Source organism: Gymnodraco acuticeps, unplaced genomic scaffold (genome assembly GCF_902827175.1).
Source record: "Gymnodraco acuticeps unplaced genomic scaffold, fGymAcu1.1, whole genome shotgun sequence".
Taxonomy (NCBI): domain Eukaryota; kingdom Metazoa; phylum Chordata; class Actinopteri; order Perciformes; family Bathydraconidae; genus Gymnodraco; species Gymnodraco acuticeps.
The window spans coordinates 1849858-1876403 of record NW_022991588.1 but is presented as its reverse complement, the minus strand read 5'-3'; the positions used below and the strand labels follow the sequence as shown (position 1 = coordinate 1876403).

Below are 26546 nucleotides of genomic sequence, written 5' to 3'. Positions count from 1 at the left end.
ATGTCAACTTTACATCCTCTCTAGAATATTAGTTATGGTCGAGTCTGAAGTGTCCCATTTTGCTCTGGCTGTGAACGCATCATATAAAGCACCTGACGTCACGTTCTGTTTGGCGCTAATTTACACACAGCTGGTCTCCGGTCAGTTTTACAGTGTTTTCATGCGGATGGATTGACGCTGCTGACAGAATGCAAACTGACGTCAGATCTGTGAACGGAAGCGGAAACTGCTGCAGCTTCGCGCGTTTGTCCAAGCTGTTGGCGCCACCATCACAATTCACCAAGTTGTCAGCGGTGGAAGCATAGAGTTGGAGCAAACATTTAAGTACATTTTCTCTTCGTATCCATATTACCTACTCACAGACATGACGAAGCTCTCAGAGGGTGCCATAGAGGTAATGTTTATCTAATTTTCAAAACGGAACACTGCTGAAAAATGTTAAAGATGATTTTGTGCAGTTATAATTGCAGTCTTTGTTCAGTTGGACAAGCTAGCCAGCAGTCATTTGTTTCCATTACGAGCTAATGTTGTAATTTAACCAACGTCAGTTAGCTTAATGCAACGTTAGAAATGTTGTTATCCTTCAAACTCGACAACAGAAGGCTAAGCTGACGCAGTTTGTGTTAATTAACTTATTTTATTTTCAGGCTCTGTCCAATAGCAACGGTAGCAACGATGCTGTGCTTCAGTTGGTGGTGAGTAACACAATGTTATTATTGAATGTTTTCTCAACGTTACAGTCTACAAACTGCATAAGACTGCAGAATTAATTTGTTGCGGAATTTGGTAACTAATAATCAATAAGTGTGACACCACTCGCACTAACCCCCATTATCTCCTCCTCCATTGCATACATGGTGGTGCCTTTTTGAATCTGATTGAGGAAGACTTCTGAAAACCAAAATGTATCGTCAGTGTGTTATCATTTTTGAAAAAAATACATTCTTAGACCATGACAACTCCTAATTGAACATAGTACAACAAATGCAACTCCAGGAAACATTTTTACATGATGATTATGTTCACCAGATTAGACGTTAAGAGTTTGCTTTACAAAAGAAACACAAGGGACTAACATAAACAATAACTATTTAATGAACCATAAATCATACCAGACAAAAGTAATGGGCAGGTCTTCTTCTTTTATTACCAAACGGCTCTGGGGAACAACATTACATATACATTTACACTTAGGCCAACTTTTGGAAGGATACTTTGAATGGTTTTTTATAGTTTGGTGATAACTCTGTCCATTTTATTTAGTGCTTACGTTTGGTTCAATGCCAAACAGTCATTGAAAATGACAGGATGCTCAGGATCTCTGGCTGTTAAATTGACTGCCTGACATGATGTCCCATTTAAGGTTATTGCTGATGTGTTTACCAAAGAACTTGGACGAGTGTGTTATTTTAATTGGTTGGCTGTAGTTAAGGATAGATGCTTTTATATATTGTTTTGTTCTGAACTCAATGATTATTTCTGTAATCCTTGTTCTGTTCTGGACAAGATGATTTTCTCTGCTCCAGATGAATGAATTCTCTTAATTTTTCTTTTGAGAGTCCTCCACATTGAATAGATTTTTATATTTTGGTTTGCCTTCCCCCAAAAATATTTGTCGTCCTATTGTGCCATTCTGTATTTCATATTGAATGTTTTTACTTGTATATCCCCTTTCAGAACATTCGCAAGATTGATGGAGGAAGTGGTCCAGCTCGCTATCGGGTGATGATGAGTGATGGCGTGCACACACTATCCTGTAAGTTAGGTTTTTGTTTTCCTGTTTTGTGTATGCATGCTGAAGGCTCTGGGTGTTGAGGGACTGTCATGGTTGACACGTCTCATCAACGTTGCGTGGAAGTCGGAAACAGTACCGAAGGAGTGGCAGACCGGGGTGGTGGTTCCCCTTTTTAAAAAGGGGGATCAGAGGGTGTGTGCCAATTACAGAGGCATCACACTACTCAGCCTCCCCGGGAAAGTTTACTCTAAGGTACTAGAAAGGAGGGTCAGGCCGATTGTCGAACCTCAGATTGAGGAGGAACAATGCGGATTCCGTCCTGGTCGTGGAACGACGGATCAGCTTTTTACTCTCGCAAGGATCCTGGACGGGGCCTGGGAGTACGCTTATCCGGTCTACATGTGTTTTGTAGACTTGGAGAAGGCGTATGACCGAGTTCCCAGGGAGTTACTGTGGGAGGTGCTGCGGGAGTATGGGGTGAGGGGGTCTCTACTCAGGGCCATCCAATCTCTGTACTCCCAAAGCGAGAGCTGTGTCCGGGTCCTCGGCAGTAAGTCAGACCCATTTCCGGTGAGGGTTGGCCTCCGCTTTGTCACCAATCCTGTTTGTAATATACATGGATCGGATTTCGAGGCGTAGTCGTGGGGGAGGGGGTCTGCAGTTCGGTGGACTAAGGATTGCACCACTGCTTTTTGCAGATGATGTGGTTCTAATGGCTTCATCGGTCTGCGACCTTCAGCACTCACTGGATCGGTTCGCAACCGAGTGTGAAGCGGCTGGGATGAGGATCAGCACCTCCAAATCTGAGGCCATGGTTCTCAGCAGGAAACCGATGGACTGTCCACTTCAAGTAGGGAATGAGTCCTTACCCCAAGTGAAGGAGTTCAAGTATCTCGGGGTCTTGTTCTCGAGTGAGGGAACAATGGAGCGTGAGATGGGCCGGAGAATCGGAGCAGCGGGAGTGGCACTGCAGTCGCTTTACCGCACCGTTGTGACGAAAAGGGAGCTGAGCCAGAAGGCAAAGCTCTCTGTCTACCGGGCCATTTTCGTTCCTACCCTCACCTATGGTCATGAAGGATGGGTCATGACCGAAAGAACGAGATCGCGGATACAAGCGGCCGATATGGGTTTTCTCCGCAGGGTGGCTGGTGTCTCCCTTAGGGATAAGGTGAGAAGTTCGGTCATCAGGGAGGGACTCGGAGTTGAACCGCTCCTCCTTCGCGTCGAAAGGAGCCAGTTGAGGTGGTTCGTGCACCTAGTTAGGATGCCACCTGGGCGCCTCCCTAGGGAGGTGTTCCAGGCACGTCCAGCTGGGAAGAGACCAAGGGGTAGACCTAGGACCAGGTGGAGGGATTATATCTCTTCGCTGGCCTGGGAGCGCCTTGGGATCCCCCAGTCAGAGCTGGTTGATGTCGCCAGGGAAAAGAAAGTTTGGGGCTCTCTGCTGGAACTGCTACCCCCGCGACCCGACCACGGATAAGCGGGAGAAGATGGATGGATGGATGGTGTATGCATGTTAGAGTACATATTTCCCACATTCATCACATTAATACAAATAAGCAGATTTTAGATCCTTACCGAACATTGTGAATCTTTTAGTTGAGTTGTGACTGAATAATGGATAGATGGATGGATACTTTATTGATCCCAAATTGGGAAATGATAGTGTTACAGCAGCAGCGTGATCACGCATTCAAATATTTAAAAGGTGGAATAAAGTATAGAAATAATTAAAAAAAATGTTTTTCTCTAATAATTGTTTAGGAAAATATGATAATGTGGTTGCCAGTATTCAGACATATAACCATATTTTACAATCTAACATCTAACATATATAATACATATAACCATAGTTACAATCTCCTTAATAAATGTTTTCTGTTTAAAATGGGAGTGTGGTTGCCAATGAAATGCTTCATTACATTCTGTATGTCAGATGGGGTTAAGGACTGCCTGTCTTAAGGAGCAGTTATTTCCCTTAGTTGAATGATCCTTGTCTGGCAGTCTGATTTTCATTCCTCACTTTTCTTCTCCTTTGCAGCCTTCATGCTTTCAACGCAGCTGAACTTCATGGTCGAGGACGACTTACTGGCCCCGAACTGCGTCTGCATTCTAAAGAGACATGTGACCAACATACTGAAGGATAAACGGTATGCAGTCTTTCAACTTGTTTTCATATTAAGAATTTGCTCACTGACCGTATAATTGTGTTGACTATATTTTAGACATATTTAGTAATTATCTTCCAGAGGTAAATGGAAACATTGCTATTTTCTGCAGCTTACAATGTTTTCTTGTTACAGACGGGTCGTGATCATTTTGGAAATCGAAGTCGTCCAGCCTGCTGAAGAGGTTGCAGGAAGAATTGGCGACCCGACTCCTTACAATGATGGTAAGCCTTCAAAACAGGTTTCATAATGATATCTGCTATTTACTGAATAGTTAATGTTTGTCTTGGAGCAGTAGTAAGTGAGTTTAATGTACTGTCATGCACAATTGGTCATAGTTTTATTGCTGGTTTATACTAATGTCCAATCTTCCATGTAGGTCAAACCAAAGGACCACAGTCAGCACCAAGCTCTGAAATCCGAGCACCGCTACTGCAGCAAAATAAAAAAGAAGGTGAGCAGCAGAAGTCTTGATATGAATTCTTGGAACATGAATTAAAATGGGCATTTGCATTTAGTTCTGAACATACTTCATAAAAGTAAACGCCAGGTGGCAGCATTTCTCTGCTGCTTTCTGTAATGTGGGTGACCCACAGGTTTACTGGACTAAAGTCGTTTTGACAGCCTGTTTTTTCATTTGTTTGCATTCTCGAGTCTTTTCACAGTTTTATTGACACTCACAAGTCTCCAGAGCGCTTGCTATCATTCACTTTGACAACTATGAGTCTGTGTCTATGCTTAGCCGTCTCTACCTGTGCCTGTCTATCATTGTTTGCTTTTTGAATGCACAGTAGAATACACAAAACAAATGCAAAGCAACACACCTGGAGAGTTTATTTGAGCAAACAGGTTTATTTTTCAAGTTTGTTCATGTCAAAGATACGCACTGGATCACAGCATCGCACATAACTTTGAGCAGGAGGGATGTGCAATCCAGCTGTCGGAGGGGGTTTGCTGTATTTCTAGTGTGTGCCATAGCAGGTATTCATCCCTCATCTCCCGTGTGGGAATTGAGGTTATGGCAAGCATCCTCTTCATCAGCACAGTTATTGTTAATTTTTCTGTGTGCTGGTTGATCTGGGGGCTTCATTACCAGAAGTGCAGTGGTTGGCAAAGTGGGAAGACTTAAGTGGACACTTTGAACTCTAATCCTCCGCGTGAGACGCACACAAATCAAATGTGCAGCGCTTGTTCAAACGGAACATCTCAGCCAGGCGGCACTGCTCTACTGAGGAAAAGCAGCTACAGTTTGTTCTTGCATTTCACACTCTGCCCTGATTCTGTGAAATGTGAATCATCCTTCGCACCAAAATGCAGGATCTCACATCTCCGACAACTCCACCTGACAAGATTTTTGTTTCCTGTTGGAGTCTCTCCTCTGGCTGGGGTGGCACATTTACTTTAAGTCATTCGGCTTTTCTCTGAAACTCCCCTTGTGAAGTGAGATACTTACATTGATCAAGCAGTTGCAATCCAAAGAAATTGGATTTTTGTCATTTGTCTCTGATGAATAATGTATGTGCCTCTCTTTTGACTTCTCTCCATCACTACTGTTCATGGATCATTTATTTCCTTCTTGATTCCTCCAACAGTGCCAAGAGTTTTCAATAAAGACTTTGAGAAAAATAACCCATCCAATATGCCCAGTACTCCAGGGGGCAGCTCCAAAGTTGTGCCCATCGCCAGCCTCAACCCTTATCAGTCCAAGTGAGTATGTTTCTAATTCAGTAGGAAATGCCAAAAGATTGTTTGTTTGCTTTGTTTCGGACAGTATCAAAAACATTACTGCAAATATTTATAAGATAAACAACACAAATACAATCAGTGTCTACATAATCTGTCAACTAGTGAGCACTACAACTTTTAAAATGTTAATGTCCTCCGCACAGCTCACAATTGTATATCATGGTTTTTTAATGTTCCTATATGAATTTTGGTATTGGCCTCAAAATCAGTAATGGTCAGGATCCAGGATGTATTTATTGCATTTTTGGTCAATGTGGCACTTACATTTACCCAAAAATACTCAAACAAGGAACCTTTCCCCTGTCCGCTAGGTGGACCGTCCGCGCCCGCATTACCAACAAGAGCGGCATCCGTACGTGGAGCAACTCTCGTGGGGACGGCAAACTCTTCTCCATGGAGATGGTGGATGAGAGTGTGAGTGTTATTGTGGTCCCACTGTCCTTGTTTATCTTATCTAACCTGGCAACACGATGTCACTAGTTTGTAATCCTACTTTAATCTTCTAATCACATGTATTTTTGATTTCAGGGAGAGATTCGAGTGACTGGTTTCAACCAAGAGGTGGACAAGTTCTTCACCCTTGTTGAAGTTGGCAAGGTGAGACGTTACTTCAGATAATTATTCATTGTGTCCTTATTACGGATGGGCAACGTCAGGATTCGATCAAAGTACTCTTCATTGGTGCTTTTTCATTAGTGAATAATTGTCTTTCAAATATATATATATATATATATATAAGCTTTTGTTTTAGCTTGTTTGTAACAATAAACTATTAGCTGAGCTTAGCATTCCGTGCCCATACAAAACATAGCAGCGTTGGATGAGAAACTGCAAACGGAGCGGATTGAAATATCACTTTTCTTTGCTAATTCTTGTTCAACATGTTGTATTGGTATTTATACTTGCTGAGGATTTATTGCACTTAACAAGCGTAGCTGGAGAAGCTCAGCCCCAACACGGAGAGCAGAGGAGATGCTGCAGCATGATAATAAATTACATCAAAAGTCCCAACAAAAGAACCAGTAATGTTGGACCTTAACAGGAACACAATCTAATAATTTAGCCCCATGGGATGTGTAATAAGGGGTTTTTGATATCCATCCCCAGTCCTAATTATCTTTAAAAGCTGTCTTTCACTGTGATGTTTAAGACGGATTCTGCACACGGTTCTATCAACAGCTGCCAGTGCTTTGTGAGTTAAAACCACAGAGACTATGAATGAGTCATCTGGCTTCACTGTGCCCATACAATAAGCAGCTTATGATCCTCTGCCAGCCTATGTTGATCCCCCCGACTGTCTGCATTTGTGTCTTGTTTGCACCATTCAGTCAGGTGAAATGCTCCCCAGATCTCTGATTAACACGTGGTTCATCCATCTGTACGGCCCAGGTCTACTACATCTCCAAGGGCTCCCTGAAGATTGCCAACAAGCAGTACACATCGGTGAAGAATGATTATGAGATGACTCTCAGTGGAGAGTCCAGCATCATCCCCTGTGAAGACACCTCGGAGGTTCCCGTGCTGCAGTGTGACTTTGTATCCATCGGTGACCTGGAGAACAGGGAAAAAGATGCCATTATTGGTACGTAGCACAAGTGATAATGGCATTTCTCAACCCCTCCATCAGTTTTTCTATCAGTCTGTATTATAAGACAAATACAGCCTGCAGCCCTAACTGCATATGCAAAGACATGACAAACTATTATAAATAAAGCAAAGAGCCCATCAGCACAAACCTGATGTTTAGAAATCTAAGCACATTCTTTGGCTGTTAGTAATTATTATAGGTGCTTCTAGATATGTTTAGAGGGAGAAAGTGGATGGAATAAATGAGTGAAACTTTCTTAAAACCCCAGAGTACTGTAACAAAGAGAACAGCTGAATAAAACATTTAAAAGAAGCCCATGGAAGATGTTAAATACAACCAGCCTACAGTCCTAACGGGATCAAATATATGGTGGAGGAATAACTACATTGGATCTGTTCATCCCTCTTTGGTTTGTTGTCTTTGTAGCTGGTTCAAAGATTTGTTTAACAGGCTTGAATAAGGATTTGTCCTTGTTGGATCCACTTGTATTCCTCTTAGCTGGCCCCACCTCCTAAACAAAGTCTTCTCTTACTGTTTCAAATGTTTTTTCCAGCAGCTAGATGGACCACAATGGTATATGGACTTTTGCGTTTGAGAAACCTTTCAGGCTCTACTGCACACTGTCCAAGGTTTATGACTCAGACCTTGTAAACCCTTTCAGGGCAGAGCTTGAGGACCAGTTTGTTTGTATGTTGCATTGTTGTAGTAGTGTGGGGTTTTCTGTTTATAAATGTGTGCTTCATTTGGCCCATTGATGTGTTATCTATTAAGTACCCTGAACTAATGAAATAACACGGTGCGTAGGGGAGCATTGAACACTTGCCCATTAGTGAATGTACAGGGCAACACACTACAGGTAGCTAGTTTGTGTCTCCTGTTTCTATGTGTGTAAATGCACATTATTTCCCTTTTACAAAGGGCTTGGACTATGGGAGGCAATCAAATCAAAAATACATTTCTCTAAAGCACTGGTTGAATGTTAAGAGCTCAACTAAACCGAGCACATAATCAGCAGAAGGATAGAGTTTGTAGCAGAACGTAGAGCCGGATATTCTGTGAGGTTGAGATAATTACAGCGTACGAGCAGAGGGATAAAAGTGGTATTAATAATACTCATGACAGTAATAGCCTGTAGTGCAGATTGACTTTGGGCCCTTTGGCGGAGCCGATGAGAAAATGAGAACCTGCTGTGCACAGGTAATATTAGTGCGACGGCGTGTAATTATTTTAATGAAGACTGCGGCTTGCACTGCTGTTAGACTAATTCTCTACCGCTTACCACCCGACATCAAACTTTAAGGTTTGTTCATCATGGTTCATTCATTTAAAATCCTTTTACTCAGTAGGAGCGGGGTTTATAGAAGATGAGTAACGTTGGCGATGCCACTCTACTCAATACCTTTCACAGACATGTCTCTGCAGATATCATGTTTGAGTGCATTATTCAATACATTATGCTTGATAGTGTTCCTTGGAAACAATTAAAGCCTATTTTATAGTTTCTCTTTTACATTATGGATGTTAGTGCCTAGCACACAGGCCAGTGACCTCACACCTAATTTGAAATGAATGAATCACTTATTTCCCATGAGCCAATTTGTGCCGGCAGCCACGGGACCTAGTGACCTGTGGGCGTAAACACCATTATCAATATTTATGATATGTATATTTGTGAACAATTGGGATAAGTGGTCAGAAAACTGAATCAATACCATCATTTCAATTGGTCATGTCACAAAAGAAAAGCCTCCTGCTGCCAGTGCATTGATTCTCATTCTTCCATCACAGATGTGATTGGCGTGTGCAAGAGTGTGGATGATGTGTCCCGCATCACCACAAAGAACAACAAGGAAGTGTCCAAGAGGACGCTCAACCTGATGGACATGTCTGGGAAGGTGGTGACTCTCACGCTGTGGGCAGAAGAGGTGAGTTATTACACAGGGAAAAACATGTTTATAATCATCTGAGAACAACTATTTATTATAAATGCCTGAAGCTTAAATGTAGACTGGATCACACATTATCATAATAATGTACAATACAAAAAGCCTGCACCTTTATTAGGGCTGTGCATCTTCACTGGTCTCACGATTCGATTCGATTACGATTATCCTGTCAACGATTCGATTCAATTCGATATCCCGATGCATCACGATTCATACCAATGCGTTGCATCCTCAATTTTCTATATTACTGCACATGGCTTATTTTTCATCAATGCATACATGCAGTAAATACATATGAACTCTCTTTTTATTATTTAGAAAGTGCTTCAGAAATCAATAACATAAATGTCTTGACATTCATTTATAAACCAAAATAAATGAATTGTATAGGTCTAGCCTCCCTATATCTGTGTGTGAAGTTGTTCCATCCTCAAAAACAAAAAAATAATGCTTCTGCAGTCTAGCTGCAGCTTCTAGCAACGGCCTTCTGTTAAAAAAAGGACACTGAATGTCCTGAATGTGGCATCACACACAGGACTTGAGTCTGAACACAGCAGACAACAGGAGTATTTACAACAGCATATACAAACAAAAATAGTGCATGTGGGTGCACACTTACATTCTCTGTCTTACTGTTACATAAATCCCATGAATGTATGAGATTAAATTAGCTTCATCATATCTCAGTGATTAAGTGAATAATAAAGTTTCTATCGGGTCACTATCAGCCTGTCACTCATGGAGAGGAGACGGTGATCGCGGAAGCTTTTTTCCTCCTGCCTTCACAAACTTTACACACGTATATATCGTCTGAAAATTGCTAGAGGACATTCATACTTTGCAATCCAAGACTTAATTAAATCCACCAAAAACCTGACATGATTGTAACGCGATTATTTTTGAAAAACATAAATCCCTGTGCCGCAGCGACACGGAGTGATTCAGAGCGGGTCCTTCTGCTGTTGGTTCTGGACTGGTGTTCTTGGGTTGGTGGATAAAGCAGACTGCTCCGTGTTTGGGGTTGCTGTGCCGCTGTCACGTCTGTTCCCTGATCTCTGCGTCACCGACCGATTTAATATTAAAGTGACAGAAAAAAAAACGTTATAGTAAATCCGCGGCCGGAAAATCAGGAAGCAACGTTACTACGCTATAACCGATTATCTTCCGTCACTGCATCGAGACCGAATCGTCCACGTCCGCATCGCAATGCATCGTAGAAACGATTATTTTCAACACCCCTAACCTTATACATCTCCATAATGTTCAACTTTTTGATGTTAAGTTAGAATGGTTGTTCAATGCATTATCTGACCACTGGTCAGCAGTTAGACAAACAAAGACATTTAACAATGTGTGCAGTTTGAAGTTAGAGTTAAATGGAGATGGAATTTGTTGTCTGAAGTGGCTGTCATGGGGAGATCAAGGAACTGCGCTTGCAGCTGATCTTTACCTGTGGCTCACAGGGACTTTAGAGTTGGCCAACATCCCTCTCCTCCCAACAAGAAGCACAGTGTTCCCTGTTTGGTTTTTCGACACATACCCTTTTCCACAGGGACCTGCTGAGGTATACAAGATCTATAGTATATAAACAACAATGCCAAAAAAGCAAGTGTTGGAAATATTTCCCCCCGCCTCTGAAGGCTGTACTGTTGCACCCTCTTTTCTCTATAGTTTTTTTCTCAGTGTATGTCCTCAGGTTATTACAGTCAATAGCGCTGAAGACCTAAGAAACAAGTGAAGACATTTTTTATAACAACTATTCAAAAACCTTTGACCTGAACTGACATGTGTTCATAGTTCATAGCTTTGATGCTCTCAGGGTGGCAAGCTAGTTGCTTTTTTGGTATCTCAGTCCGTCCGACCGCTTTTTACCGAAATACATTAATAACTATTGGATAGATTAATATTCATAGTGCGCAGATGATTAATATCTAAAATGAATGCTTTCCCTAGACCTTTTCAACTAGACAAGTGAAATACCTTACTTTCCAATGGATCGCATCGAAATTTAAGATAAGATAAAATGGACCTTTATGGATCCCGTTGGGGAAATTCAGGAGTTTAAGCAGCAAAAGGGTTAGAGCGAAAGTACAGCACAGATTCACACAAGATGAACACAATTAAAGATACAATTAGTCACAGATGTCATGTTTCAGACTGGATACATCGTAGAAACGTTGGTGATTACGTAATCAGGTCAATATTTCCCATTGTCAAATTGTGTGGTTATGACCAAAAACCTGTAAAACTAAATATCAAACCATATCATGCTAAACTAAGATGGTGAACATTGTTAGCATTATACCCGCTAATCATCAGCATGTTAGCATGAGCTACCTCACAGAACAGCCTCACAGCACCACAGGATTCTTAACCTCATACAAGGAACCAAAACGTTGATGTGAAACGGAAGAAATGAAATCAAGTTGAATCCAAGTATTCAAAAAGTTTTGACAAATGTTTGTCCTTTGTCCATATTTCTTTGTTTCCTGTAGGCAGAGAAGTTTGAAGGCTCTGGTCAGCCCATCATAGCCATTAAGGGGGCAAAGCTTTCAGACTTCGGAGGCCGCTCCCTCTCTGCATCCTTCAGCAGCACCATGATGATCAACCCAGACATCCCCGAGGCACACAAGCTGAGAGGCTGGTAAGTGGGCCTAAAGTTCATGTATAAAGCAGCGCAGAAGATTGTTCGTGTGTTCCATTAATGATCTACCCATGACGAAGGCTTTCATAGCAGGTTCAAAACAAGGTATGACTTTAAAGCCAGAAGGTTTTTACTAGTGTATCGCTCCCGCTCAAAGAGAATGTGTTGCATGCAAGTATTACAGTTCGAAATGAAGAACTCTAAGGATTTAAATGGGTGCAAAAATGCATGCCCTGATTCTCATGATCAAGATTAGTTTCCCCCCATTAGCCACAATGTGGGAGGGGTTTCACCTTTCCAGATGAAATCCAGACTCATTTCTGTGTGATTATGTTGATTATAGCATTTTTTTCGCCTTGATCTGTGTGTGGTTGTGTAGCGTGTACACGTCTTCCATGTTTGTTTTGACTTTAACTCGTTGGATTTTTGAGTTAAAGATATTTTTTCTCATTCGTGGAAATTGGCCAAGATACTGAATCTTTGTCTTTAAAATAATAAGTATCCGTGTACATGCAGTCTTGGATATTGCACCATATTTGATTTTATTTAGGGCCGGGACTCGATTAAAAAAATTAATCTAATTAATTAGAGGCTTTGTAATTAATTAATCGAAATTAATCGCATTTTTAATCACATATAAATATTTGACCTGAGAACAGTGAGAAGCAATTTTTTTCACATGGATTTTAGTATACCATTAGGCGCATTCACACCGCAGTACTTTTCCCACAAAGGTTCATGTGAACTTAGTTCATGTGAACTCTTTAGTTCCCATGAACTAAGTACAGATCGCGTTCACACCGGAATAAGTCCCTGAGGATGGATTAGGCAAATGAAGCCGCTGACGTCACTTCTTCTTCTTCTGCTTTGGGTTTACTGGCAGGCCGCAAACCACTTCACGGCGTATACTGCCGCCCAAAGTCCCCGTCCGGAAGTCCCCGGAGTTGGGGACTGGCTTCAGTAGAAGCTGCTGGGAGTCCCAGCAGCTTCTACTGAAGCCTTCCGAGTAAATCGCCAGAACGCCGACACCTCCTCATCTCCACCGCTCCCATGTTTTATTTTGTGTTGCCATAAGTTAGTCTCTCTGCGTTTCTGCGCTGGGCTAATGCTAATGCTAATGCGAGGATAATAAAATGGCGGCTTCACAAAACTTTTTGGGAGTTTTACGGGGCGTGGTTTGCAATCCGCCCAGCCAATCAGAAATATAGCTCTTTTCTCACAAGAGAGCCGTACGAAAGTCCCTGCTCTCTAGCAGCTCTCTGCTCTCTAGCAGGGACTTTCGTGGGGGTAAAAAGGTTCTCATTAACTAATTTTAGTACCGGCTCTTTTTGGTGTGAACGCGATAAAAGAGGCTAACGTCCACGCTAGCTTCCACGCTAGCTGCTATATGTTTTGCATTGAGGTGATACTTGAGGCTTGATGTGCTGCGGTGATATGCGAATTCCTTTTTGCATAATTTGCACACAACCGTGCTCTTATCGACGCTTCCATCCGTCCGTTTTTTAAAACAACATTTCCCACTGTTGTTCACTGTGGTTTGTTGTTGTCTGAAGTCATGAACGTTAGTTGGTGCTCCAGTATAATCGGTACTCCTGAAACTCATCCAGTGAGAAACGTTCCGCGGTGCAAAAATAAGTGCGATTAAAATGCGTTAATTTTTGTGTAATTAATCTTAATTAACGCGTTAAAGTCCCGGCCCTAATTTTATTAGAAGTACCCGGTCATGTCGGGTACTACAGCCAAACACAGAGTTGTAAGATAGTTAACTAACACAATGAATGCATAAGACTGTTCCTTGAAGATATTCTGTTGGTATTTCTAGCAATGAAATGGAGGAACATTTAAGACTCAAGCTTTCATCTTCTATTGGGCTCACATGCCAGTTCCTCGATACATTACTTTCTAAATGATTGCCTCTCCCTGGTGAAAAACAATAAAATGGTAATCGTGCACTTAGGGGTGGGCGATATGACGATATATATCGTCGTGACGATATTAGGTCTCCACGATATGCTTTTTCAGAGATATCGTATCTATCGTGATAAAAAAAAAACTTGTGTGCTTCGAGGGTTACGCCGAGCCTCGAACAGCACTTGAAATGGGATGGAACCACGGCAGACTGTCCAAAACTGGATTTGAACGGCTGGGGGAGCGGGAGGGGAAGAGGCTCTCCGTGCGCTGCGCAGGGGGCTGTGACAGCGGACGGAGAGCCTCTTCCCCTCCCGCTCCCCCAGCCTCACCTACTGATTTTAATTTCATCATATATCAAGCCCAATCGATTTCACAATGTCAGCGCACCTCTGCTTTCGTGTTGGTAGTTCAGTTCGAGTTGTTTGACACGCTAGTGCTAGTGCTACCTCAGAAAGTTCATTTTTATACTGAGAAACTGTGCCTTGAAGCCATATCAAAATGTTGAATTGTTCATTCAGGGATTCATTTCAGAAATAAAACCAGCTTGAAATGCTATTTTGGTCTGTTACTCCTTTTTGTTTTAGTCTCTGTTACCTTGTAGGTGCTTGTACTGTTAAGTAACTTGAAAAATAACCATAATAACCGACATGAAAAAATATCGTGATATATATCGTCTATCGTGATACTGCTTGAAAAATATCGTGATAATATATTTTTCAATATCGCCCACCCCTACGTGCACTGTATTTTTGCCAGAGGTAAAATACACTTTTTGTTGTTTTTTGTAATCTGTTTTTAACCCTTAAAGACCTAGACGGAATTTTCGCCTGCCTGACTCTCCTGTATTTATTTGTTTCTCCTAACCTGTTCTAACCTTTTCTAGCAGTCAGCATCAAGTGCCTTACCTCATTTGATTCAGGAGAACCTCTAGTTCAAGTCTGGTTAATTTAAAGTCCACATTTTACCTTAACTTTGTGTGATAATAGCTGAATTTACCAGCACAAATTTAATCTGCATATTATGTTCCCTGAGCAAGTTACAGCTATTTATTACAATATTATCCTAGGCGTTTTTCACTGAAAAACGCCTAGGATAATATGGAATAATTAAAACGAAATGTATTTCCATATTGAAATGACTGATCATGTTTCTTCTGTCAAAAAAAGGTTGAGAGAGTAAAAAATTAAACCATAACAGATGACATTGCAACAAAAATAACTTGTTTCAGAGAAATATCTTATCATTTGAACATTTAAATACAAACACAAACAGTGAAACAAATTCAAAGTGCAAATTATATTGAAACTATAAACAAAGTATTAGAAATATATAGAAAGTGCAAATGTACAAAGAGCAAATGATCTTCAAACTATAAACAAAGTATTAGAAATATATATATAAAGAGCAAAGGAAATGTATCAACATTCATCATGTCAGATGTACAGCTCTGCTGATTGCCATGAACCTGTCTCTTGTCATGACAGAAGCAGGAAAGAGAACACTTAGGTGTGATCCCTTCCTCCAGTAGTCTCTTACTTTTGGCAGTTTTAGAAGTGCCATGAACATCATAAGGCCGACATATATGAGGAATTTTACCGGCTTTCCCAAACAAACTTTTCCCCCTTAGCCTGCTCCTTTTAGCATTTTTGTTTGTGTTCTTGCAGATGATATTTACAGCTTGGTTGTTAAAAAAATTTCTAAATATTTGTGCAGGAGTATACTCCACACCAACAAAACCTTGGACTCCAGGGGCTCTTTTCGGGCAAAAGTGTGGTAGTTGTTGGGCAGTATCTGGCACCTCAGGTCCATTCCAAACAGCTCCTGGCTCTTCTGGGGTCAGAGATGTTGTTTTCCCTCTTCCTCTTCCTCTTCCTCTCCCTTTCACTGTCAGGGGGGCTGCCATTGGTTTGGCCTTTTTTCTGGATGCTGCACCCTCCTGGCCACATTCTTTTCCCTCTCGGTTTGAAGGAGGCCTACTGATGGGGACAGTGGCTTGTGCATCCTCTCTCTCATCCTCTGGACTAAAATAAAAGGGAGGAAAATATACAGATATAAATGTCTGAATTTATTTTATTTCCTTTATTGCTTGTATTTCTCCAGTGTCATCCTATCTATTTTCTAAACACAGTCTCAACTTTTGATTTGATTCACACTTTATCCCTCTGCTAACATTACTAGTTGATGGAATCAGTAACTGAATTGTAATGCAATGAATATAATAACATTAGACCTTATAACAAACAACCAAAGAGGGCAAGCGGAATGAGGCAATAAATGAAAGGTATTGCTTGACGTTTTTTTACTGAAATAAATTGTAGCCTCTATTGATAGTGAATCTTGAGCTCAGGACTTCACTTTATGACACAATTACGGCAAATGGCCATCCATTATAAAAACTCTTAGGACTAATTATTTTCGGCGTTATACAGAAATAGCAACCGATAAATGCAACACAAACAATAAGAAATAAGCAAAGTTACTCACTTTTTTATCTTCGAAGGGATCAATCCCGTGATCATACTTCTCTTCATCACGCCAGTTGTCAGCTTCAGAATCTGAGGAATCCACCGCTGCATCGCTAAGCGGTCCGCCAGACAAAATAAATTCTACGGCTTCTTCCGTAGTGTAACGCCGTTTTGACATGTTGGTTTGAATTTGTCTTGGGGTGTGTATGTATTTGTGTGTGTGTGTGTGTGACTGTATCTAGATACAGGGTTCGTACGGGTGCTTGAAATCCTTGAAAATGCTTGAAATTTGACGTGGTGTTTTCAAGGTTGGGAAAGTGCTTGAATTTTTGGAATGGTGCTTGAAATTGAGATAAAGTGCTTGAAAATCTAAATGCTTTACTTTTACAATAAATTGCTGTCTGTCTGAATAGTTCGCTTTTTAGATAAAAACAAAAAAGAATTGCTTCGCTTCTACATAAAACGGCTCCGCTGCACCTTCCCGCACTATGCGCAAGTGTGTTTGTGTTACGTGTGACCTGGGCTTTCTGATGAGAGTGATAGATGACTGTGTGCCAGGAGGTTGCCGTTTCAACGAGCGTTGGCTAGCAGAAGACAAATACAAGCCATGGCTAAGACGAGGGTCAAGCCCACGAGTAGCCTCCTGCAAAGTTTGCAAGATAACGATGGGAGAGTCTGCGCTGGCGAGCCACATGAAAGGTACGCCGTAGTAGAGCATTTTAGATTAGGCTAACGTTGCATGTTACGTTTGTTTAAGCTAACGTTAGCTAGCTGAATAGCGAACTCGATTGAGGGATAATAATAATTGCAGGGGACAATCATTTCAGAGGAGCGTACCTATGTTATGTGCGTTACAGTCGCCATCCTGTGGTGTTCAGAGGATGAAGCTCTCACGGCATTTCGTGTTATAGTCACGAAATATAATCTATTGATTCGACACAGAGCGATTTTGAAAGCAATGTATTTCTACTGGTAGTATGTTTCGTGCCTAAACCAAATGTAACTTGCTCTATCGAAATCAGTCACATTGACCCGAAGACACATTTTCGTTTGTATTACTGGTCTGGGGGAAGCTCGCGAGTGTGTTTGTGTATTTTTGCGTTTGTGTACCGGGGAAACACTCCAAGAAACACCGGCTGTTGTTATGCTTGCTGTGACGTTACATTACTCCGTTCTCTGCTTGTAATTATGCCGAAGCTTCAAAGTTGTATTTATCATCTGAATTTGACGAAACAAGTTTAATATTCTGAAAGCCAAGAGTTTGTTTATTTGAAAACAGATGAAAACAAACTGTCTTTTATATAAAATTGAAGTATTATACAATTAAAACTACATTTTGCTTTAATCCCATGTAATTGTAGAATGAACACAGTCTTCCTTTGAAGATGTATAAGTCAGGTGTCTTGATGTCAAAATGACCTACAAATCATTGTACACATTTGTAAATATTATTTTCCACTTCTTACCATTGTGAGTCTATTTTTATGCAGCTCTGCGTGATTTTGTGGCTACAATTCAGACTAATACGCTACTAGAGGTGGAATAAGTACTCAGATCTTGTAGTGAAATTATAAGTACTCAGATATTGTACCAGAGTGTAGGAATACTCTGTTGCAGTAAAAGTCCTGCATTCAAAATGTTCCTCAAGTGAAAGTAGAAAAGTATTCTCATCAAAATATAGTGAAAGTAGCGACAGTAAAAGTAGTCGTTGTGCAGATTGGTTCATTTCAGAATAATATATATGATATGTTTTCTAATGATTGATCATTAAAGTGTTCTCAAAGCTGGTAAAGGTGCAGCTAGTTTGAATGACTTTGTAGACTGCAGGGTAGCTGGTGGATTTACTCCAGGTGGAACTAAAGTCTGATTTAACACTTGGTTATATTTCACATCATTCATCCAGATCTGTGAAGTAACTAAAGGGATTAAATACATGTAGTGGAGGAAAAGTACACCATTTACCTCAGACTTATGTTCACTGCCAACCTAAAAGTACCTCAAAAATAGTAATCAATGATGTATTGAAAAGTTATTTGGCTGATTGTTTTATATTGGCTCAGCCAGGTTATATGGGAGGCCCAGTCTACGACAGATCACTCATTTTGAAATATTAAACTTAGTTTTCTTTTCTTTAATTTTTCATCCTCGTGTAGAAGGCTATCACGAAACACATTTGGTTGTTTATAGCATAAAGAACATCTGATTTAATGTGAGGTAGGGAAATAATCATTTGAGTATGTGTATATACATTTGTAATTTACAACAGCTGTAAGATGCTTGAAAAGCTGGAAAATGCACCTTGAAAATGCTTAAAGTGCTTGAATTTGACTTTGGAAAAGGTGTAAGAACCCTGTAGATATCTCGTGTTGTATTTATTTCTCTTACGCTGGCAAAATTACTCTTCTTTAGTATTACTCTCTCGTCTCTCTGTTTCTCTTTGTTTATCTCCCGCCGCCAAAAACATACACAGCAACCTATGTTGATTGGTCGAGAAGATGGTAGCATGGGCAGAGGTTTGCCTGGACCTTTACATTTTAAACCTATCTGGACACAGGGGGGTGGGACTTAGTCTAAAACCTTTGCTGTTTGGCTCAGACGGAGGCGCGTGGGTCTCCTTGACGAATCAAGGCTGTACAATGTGATAACGTTGCCCCGATCACGTCGGAGCCTCTGAATCCCGGAAAAGGACATAGTGATACCAGCGAAAAGCCTAGAATAGCTGCTTTACCTCACTTTTTAAATCAGATGGATAGGATTAGCGGTTAAAAAGTTATTAAGCATTTTAGAACGCTACCTCTTTGAAGCCGCGGGCGGCTCGCTCGGTCTTTAAGGGTTAAACAAAGACATCACCTCTTCAGTATGTGGTGTTGAGCTCTATAGGGGAACGTTGTGAGGTTGGTTGTAAGGTAAAGGTTGTCCCATGACTGAGTGCCCTCATGGTCCACGGTGAGGATTGATACTTAACATCGCCGAGCATGTTGAAGCACTGATTGATCCGTCCTTATAGATCCCACTTAAACAGACAGGGTCTATCTCTCCTACTCTGCACTGAGGAATAAAAGACTGTATTAAGCTCAAATGTATTTTGTGCAGTCTCTTTTTCTGCCTTCACAAATGAGTAAATCAAGAGGACCTGATCCGCATAACTAGACCAGTGAAATGTGACTCTACCTTTTAGGTGAGAATGAGGCAAATTGTAAAATATGCTCAAATGTGCCTCTTTAACCAGATGCCTTGGCTCATAGTCATTTCTCTGATTGTTTTAGCACCAGCCTCTGGCGTCTTAGAATATATGTTCTTATTTCATTTAATTTCTCAGAATGCCAACCACTGCTGTTGTGTGAGGGGATAATTTAACATTTTCATGGTGATAGAAAATGCTCTGTTATCAGGACCACTCTACTTCTTCAGCTTTGTTTTAGCTCAATGATATACAACCTTGAATCATTTCCTATGCTCTTTTGTTTAATGACATTTAGTCACTTCAAACTTGGACAGCCAGCCATAATGATCATAAAACAAATGCTGTTGCTTTACGCTCTGCATTAGAAGGGTTGGACACGTGGGTCCTCTTTGGACTTTGGGTTCCTGCCGGTCTTAAGGCATGAACAGTTTAAAAGTGGCCAGACTTTACTCGGTACCCTCCATCCGCGTTAGGAACATGGAGAACACAAGACAGGGCTCGACATTAAGGACTGCCCGATGGCCCGGGGCCATCTAGTATTTAGCTCGGGCAATGAAGCCTCACCTGCTGGTTGCCCGATCGGGCAATCTATTATGTCAGTATCATGCAGCTCGCGCATCCAGTAATGAGTAAAACGACAGTAAAACTAAACATATCTAAACTAGTTTAGGTAGTTTGAGAGGTAATTAAAATAGCTACGTGTGATATTCTAACCTGAAGTGTGTGTTTTGTCTGCTCACCGCTGCATGTGATCATGCAGAGCTGCGTGTCGAGTCTCGACTCGTCAGCAGCAGCTGATCTCTCTCTCTCCCGTCAGATTAGACTTCACTCGTGTTTATGTCCATATCGATCAGATCCAGCTAGTTCTAGCTAATGATATTAGCCTGCTTATTAAAAGACACCTAAACAATAAGTGTCGCTATGCAACTGGGTGAGGCCACAAAGTATAGCGCAGCATTATGCATTTGTTTACATGCCCACCGGAACCCCGAGGCATTACCAACAGATCAACGCACAATCAACCCATACAGGACATCTCTTTCTCCACATTAAGTGTTAGACATTAGAATTGACTATTCTTGTCTGTCACATAAGTGGCGCAACTGAAGCGGTATTGCGCTGAAGGGAAATGATTTTGACCGAAGAGATTTAGATTTGGCGGCTAACGGGAACTCTGACGTCGCCATTTTGTGTGCTTCGCGGATGCGCTCGGCTCCTCTCGACTGCTGCTCGGGTCTGCTCGGTCGGCTTCCGGATGAGGAGGCATTCGTTCGACCAACTTACAGTAGATAACATTACAAACATTTTTAACAGGGGCCATAATAGTGTAAATAATGTTTGTTTTGGCAGTTATAACTGAATGTAATGTTTTCTACTTTTTTCCATCTGGGAAGGCATTTGCCTTCATCAGATGGAAAGTGTCTTGATCAACAACTTAAGTATTTCTTATAGCTATGCAGGGCATGCAAGCGAGCAAACACAAACAAGAACAAACAAACAAGTGAAATGAAGAATACAATTGAACAATATAATATTGTGGTGGTTCATCTTATAATTCAGTCTAGAGAATGCACCAGACAGCGTCTAAGACCTGCAACAATCTAAATGTTCTAGGGGGGAGGCCCCCCAAACCCTTCGTGCGTCATTTAGTCCGTGCGCATTTTTCAGGGCAATCTCCATTGGGCTCAGGGCCATCTGTAAATTAGCTTAGATGGCCCACAGGGCCATCTCCCAAAATCCTTAATGTCATGCACTGCAAGATCATTATATGCAGCGTGTCTGGGAGCTGCGTCTCAGCCGGTCTCATGCTGTGAAGAGGATGGAGAATAGACTCTTCAGTCATTTGTCTTAAGTTAAAGCTGTATTACTGAGATGATATCTTAGATGCAGCCTTAAAATCACCAGATCATCTAGTGATGATAAATGCTTTGTTTTCACTGGAAGACTGCCAGCTGTTGAATCCATAATGTGTGTTTGGATGTACTGGTGATCAGTCTGGGTCTCTGGATAGAAGCTGTCCTCAAAGTGTGCCCCTTAATGATTATTCTGTAATCCAAGAGGAGAGTTATGGAAAACAAAATAAGGGAGCAAGTCAATTCAACTCAGAATGAATCTTTTGAAGATGTATTATCAACCTTTTATTAGTGGTGCCATTCAGCAATTTCCAACCTGCTTACTCATTATCTCTCTAACCATCTTGATCTTAGGTTAATCTGGGGTTTGAATGCATTGTTAGCTTTGTGCCCCTGCCCTGTTTTTGTACAAATCTGACTTTACATTCACACTTTCATCCATCCAACTGTGAATATGCAGTTGTCCATTAGGGGGCAACAGAACATGTAGAGATGGTCATGCTGCCTTTTCCCATGCAGTGACTTTTCTGTTAACCACACTTTGTCATGTTTATTCTCAATGCTTGATGCTGTCGAGCTCAGACATTCACTCATTTAGTCACAGAAGTCCAAGCTGACATTGTGTCTCTCCTAATCACATCTACATGTACAGGCTGTAGCATAGAGTTATGGCAGTAATTATGTCAGCCCAGAAACAAACAAGCTTCAACACCGTTATCTAGTGAACATGATGCCTCAGTATTACATTGACTGCTTCTTTTACCCAAATATCCCTGTGTTGTATTGATTAACAACAGCTGGCAGAACTACTGTGAGTTGCTTGGGTTGAGTTATTGGCTAAATGAAAGTAGTAACTGATTTATTGTATGTTTTGAAACATGTTACATACTCAGGAATTCTTCTCTTGATCGCTTGCTCGCATATTTTCATTCACCACTGTCAAATAAGCCTTAAAATGATGGCTCTCATCACCAGATGCTCTAGTAGGTTCACTCGTTGGCCTCACTCAATAGAAAATAAACCAGCAACCATTTTACTAACTGATCAATCGTTTCTGTTTTCCTTAACATTTAGATACATTGCTTTTTGAGCAGGGTATTTATTTAGCTCGAACTGCATTAAATCCAGTTTTACCAGAAAAATAATGTAGCATTGACTTGTTTTCTGTTTTTCCATGATTTGATATTTATTATGCAGTGCTATGTGACAGGGTGTTGATTCTACTGATGCATGCAGAACGCTCCTACGGTGTAGGTGGGAATGACTTGTAGAAACGTTAGATTGTGTAATCACAGAGCAAGAATACACAGTGTTCATACACAAATAATATTACAATTGCATTCTTTGTCATATGTCCATTATGAGGAGAAAGAAACACTTTCTGGTGTCAGTGAAATGAAAATAAAAACATATCCACATCTGCATTGAATTAAACTACTTCTGTGGTTTTATTTGAATGACTGGTTCAATGTATGACCCCATGTCACTCACTTCAGATGAAGTGGCTAATACCATGTTACACACACAGTGTTTCCCACAGATCTGAAATATATTTGGGGGGGGGGGTGGCGGTAAGGTAAGGTGACGTGCAACAACAACATTAACCGACTGTTGATGTCGGTTAATGTTGGTCACTTATCCCAGTGGTTCCCAACCTGGGGGGCAATCAAATATTGCAGGAGGGGCGCCAGGCCTCAGATGATTTGAGGCCAAATATCATATTTAGACTTTTTTTTTTTTAATACATATAATTGTCACTAAAGGCCTTGTCTCTAATAATTGATTAATTAATTTGAATACAAATTCAAGTGAGTAGCTATTAAAGGCATAAAAAGACAGAAATGTTTCTTCTGCCCGTAAAGTGTCCAAACCAGGCTTTTCTGGATAAGCGCATTTTTAAAACATAGTCATTGTCCATGCCGGTTTCAGTTGGATTATTTGTCACAGTTGCTCCGATCAGATTGGTCTCCTCCATTTTGTAGATTATTTACGACTTTTGAATCCACATAAACACATCGGCAAAATCCGGCTTACTTTGAGCATGTGTGTTAAACAGTTTAATCCCTTTGTGAATTGTTTCCACTTGCGCCGTAATTTCTTCATACAGCGGGAATCCAAATGAATTAATCCTGAGTCCAATAACCATCAAAGTCACTCCAATAGTGCTCCTTAATTACGCTTTCATCCTCCTTAAACAAAATACTTCACATTCATCCAGTTTGTGACAGTAGTTGTAGCATTTTGAGACTTTGAAACTTTAATTACCGCTATTTTTTATAAAATATTTTTATTTTATTTAATGTTACAAAACAAAAATGACCATGTTCACGTCTTAAAGTCATCCTGAGGCCTTAGTTTTGGTTTAAAATTACACAACATCATGTATGTGTTGCTGCTTCTGGGCTTGTTTTCATAGACCTGGTTGCTTATTTCTCTCAAATCTAGCAACAGAGTGGGCGCAGTGTCTAATAGTAGCCGTAAGCTAACGAGAGTCTTCGTTCAGCTGGTGACTCGGGAGTCGGGACAGAGAAAATGCCAGGAGTTTGAAAGTATTATAATATTGAAAGTGAAGGCAGTGTAACAGCCAGATGCAATGTTTGCAAGGCGGAGACTTTTAAAAGGAAAGAGAAACTGCCCCAGAACAGTGAAAAGGCCAAAAAAATAACAGCCAAGATAGCTGAATTCATCGCATTGGATGATCTGTTACCTTTTTTTCCTCAATGCATTGCATAAAGATCGGATCGGGAAAAATCGGTATCGGCAGATTGTCAAAATCAAATGATCGGAATCGGATCGGGAGCAAAAAAAGGTGATCGGGACATCCCTAATGAGCAGCTGGGCAGCTGCAGCATGTGTATTGCAGGACATGTGCAAGCGTCTTTGAGTTGTAGAAAAGCGCTAGGCCTATAGGCTATAAATATAATGTATTATTATTATTAGGCCTATGTGTTGGACATGTGTGGTTGGACAGGCAGGTTGCAGTGTAACATCAGAAGAGACTGGGCCAATTGTAAATTCTCAAACTGCACCACTTAGAACTAACTAAACACTGCAGAGATTATTTTTATATAATTGTATTCAATAACCGTAAGAAATTCAACAGTATGAAGTGATTTGTAAATAGGAATACAGATTTAACTTAATGTTTTCATAAATATATTTTTCTCCCAGTTTGTCATGGGACTTATTTTTACCCTCTCAAAGAACCGGAACCGAAAATAACCGGAATCGAAAAGCAGAACCGGAATCGTTAAAATCCAAACGATACCCAACCCTATGTGTGATGCAGTAAAATCTTACCGCTCACTTACGTTAGCGGTGTCGTAAAAACCGTGGGAAAATGTAAAATACGATGGCGAAGAAGATTCCAGTGGCCCCAATTTTTGTCCATTCTGGACAAGTGAAAAATGTATTCAGACAAGTAAATTGCCAAACTCACTTGTCCATGGGCAAGTACTCTCTAAACATTTTCTCACACTGCACACGGAAACTTGTTTATTTATTTATTTATGGTTCATTTATAGTTGTGAGTTTGTCTGGGCTCCTGAATCAGCCTCACCTGTCTCCCCCCTCTCCTCCCTTCTCCTTTGAGGCAGCAGCAAAGACTAGTTTTAGCTCTCAACAAGTTTTAAAAGTGTATCTTACCTTTTTTCACCTAGTTAAAACAATTTTTTTATTCATGCATATTTGACTAATCACTCCCCCCTCAGCAACAACAATGGAGCTAAAGGCGAGCGAGGCACTGCCCCCTGGAGCAGACGCCAACTACGCAGTGTGGAAATGCCTAAACAGAATAAGATCTGGTGTTGGATGTGCAAAAGCCACTCTCGCCAAATGGGGATACCTAAATGACGGGGACGTTGTGTGACTGCGGCATTGAACCACAAACCATGCAACATCTCCAGATATGCCCCCTGCTGGAGCAACCCTGCACAACATCGGACTTGGCAGAGTTTAATGAGAAGGGACAGCAATGTGTTCAGCTGTGGCTGAACCACATCTAACCAAGCCCTGTAACTGACTGCCTTGTGGACACGATAAGAAGACCCCCTCAAATGGAAATATGTGTTTACATAAATGGTGACTAAACCGTTTGAGACCCATTGAGAAATCTAAACACTCAGAGTCCTTTACCTCACCTGAGCTGAGGTTATCCCGAGCTTGAATGACACACATACCTCATTCACACCAACGGTGTTTCAGGGCCGGTTCGGAGCTGGAGCTTGAAAAGCACCAGGTTTTCCTGTTCACACTGCAGAGGAGCAGCCTCTTTGCTCCGGAAGCCGGTTTGTTTCAAGCACCAAAACATTGTCTGCCTAGAGCAAAAGCACCACATACGTCATGCTTGCGGGATCAACTCCTGAACAACAACAAAAAGCCTGCGTTTTATCCAGTTTGTACACAACGATGGAGAAACTTAACAAGCAGCAGTGGTCCACTGAAGAGACCAGCTACCTACTGGGAATCTGGTCTTCCGAAGAGGTACAGAGGAAGCTGGAGCACAATCGCGCCGTTTGGCTTTATGAAGCAGGCACGCAAACGGTTACGTCATGACGCAAACGATGACGCAATGACGCAGCACCAGTCGGACTCTGGGCGGTGTGAAAAGAGCTGGAGCTAAACCGAAGAACCGGTTCTGAACCTGAAAAGCTCTAGCACGGAGCTTGAACCGGAGTTGCGTTGGTGTGAATGAGGTCACAGAGACCAAACAAGGGCTTTGATTTATGATCTGTATGACAGTGGCCATGTAGGCAGGCCACATCATGTAGACAGCCAGTCACCCTGTGTGAGGCAGACCCACATTTGCGCAGCGTTGCATTCACAATACATTAAAAAAATAAATGGGTCGCAAAATCTACTTGGGCGGCTGTTAATATACCTGGGCGGCCCGCCCAAGTAAAGTCTGTGTGGGAAACCATGACACAACATGGAATAATCATGTTTGTAGGTTGTTTGCCTTTTGCAGCCCAGGTATTAGAGTTTAGGCCCGGAGCTGAGAACACTGCTCACTGAAACCTTCCCATCGTTCCCATATGACTCTTCCTCTGACGCCTCTCCACTCCTATCTTTCCTTGTTCATTGACACTGACATTTGACATGTCTATGCCAAACAAGTGCACGTCTGCCAACCTCCTGTCATCTATCTTGGTGTTCTCGCAGATAGTTATAGTTGGTCTCTCTGAAGTCCTGCTTCTCTAAGCTGAGATCTACCTGCTTTCACTTGACTGTTGCACATTTTGCTGCCAGGTCCAATTTGTCCCTTTTTGTTTCTTGCATTATGATCGCTGTCTACTCTGACATTTCTG

The 26546-nt window shown here is 41.3% G+C and overlaps 1 protein-coding gene across 1 annotated transcript in view; it reads left to right on the top strand.

Annotated features, from left to right (window-relative positions):
• Positions 1–231: 231 nt before the first annotated feature.
• Positions 232–26546, top strand: part of rpa1 (replication protein A1) — a 36046-nt gene continuing 9731 nt past the window's right edge. The window contains exons 1-12 of the mRNA XM_034197925.1: positions 232–394; positions 648–695; positions 1678–1756; positions 3777–3885; positions 4039–4127; positions 4283–4357; positions 5496–5610; positions 5961–6063; positions 6178–6246; positions 7039–7231; positions 9026–9162; positions 11679–11827. Of these exons, the coding sequence (XP_034053816.1) occupies positions 365–394; positions 648–695; positions 1678–1756; positions 3777–3885; positions 4039–4127; positions 4283–4357; positions 5496–5610; positions 5961–6063; positions 6178–6246; positions 7039–7231; positions 9026–9162; positions 11679–11827 (1196 nt within the window). The 5' untranslated portion in view covers positions 232–364. The remainder of the gene's footprint in view (positions 395–647; positions 696–1677; positions 1757–3776; positions 3886–4038; positions 4128–4282; positions 4358–5495; positions 5611–5960; positions 6064–6177; positions 6247–7038; positions 7232–9025; positions 9163–11678; positions 11828–26546) is intronic.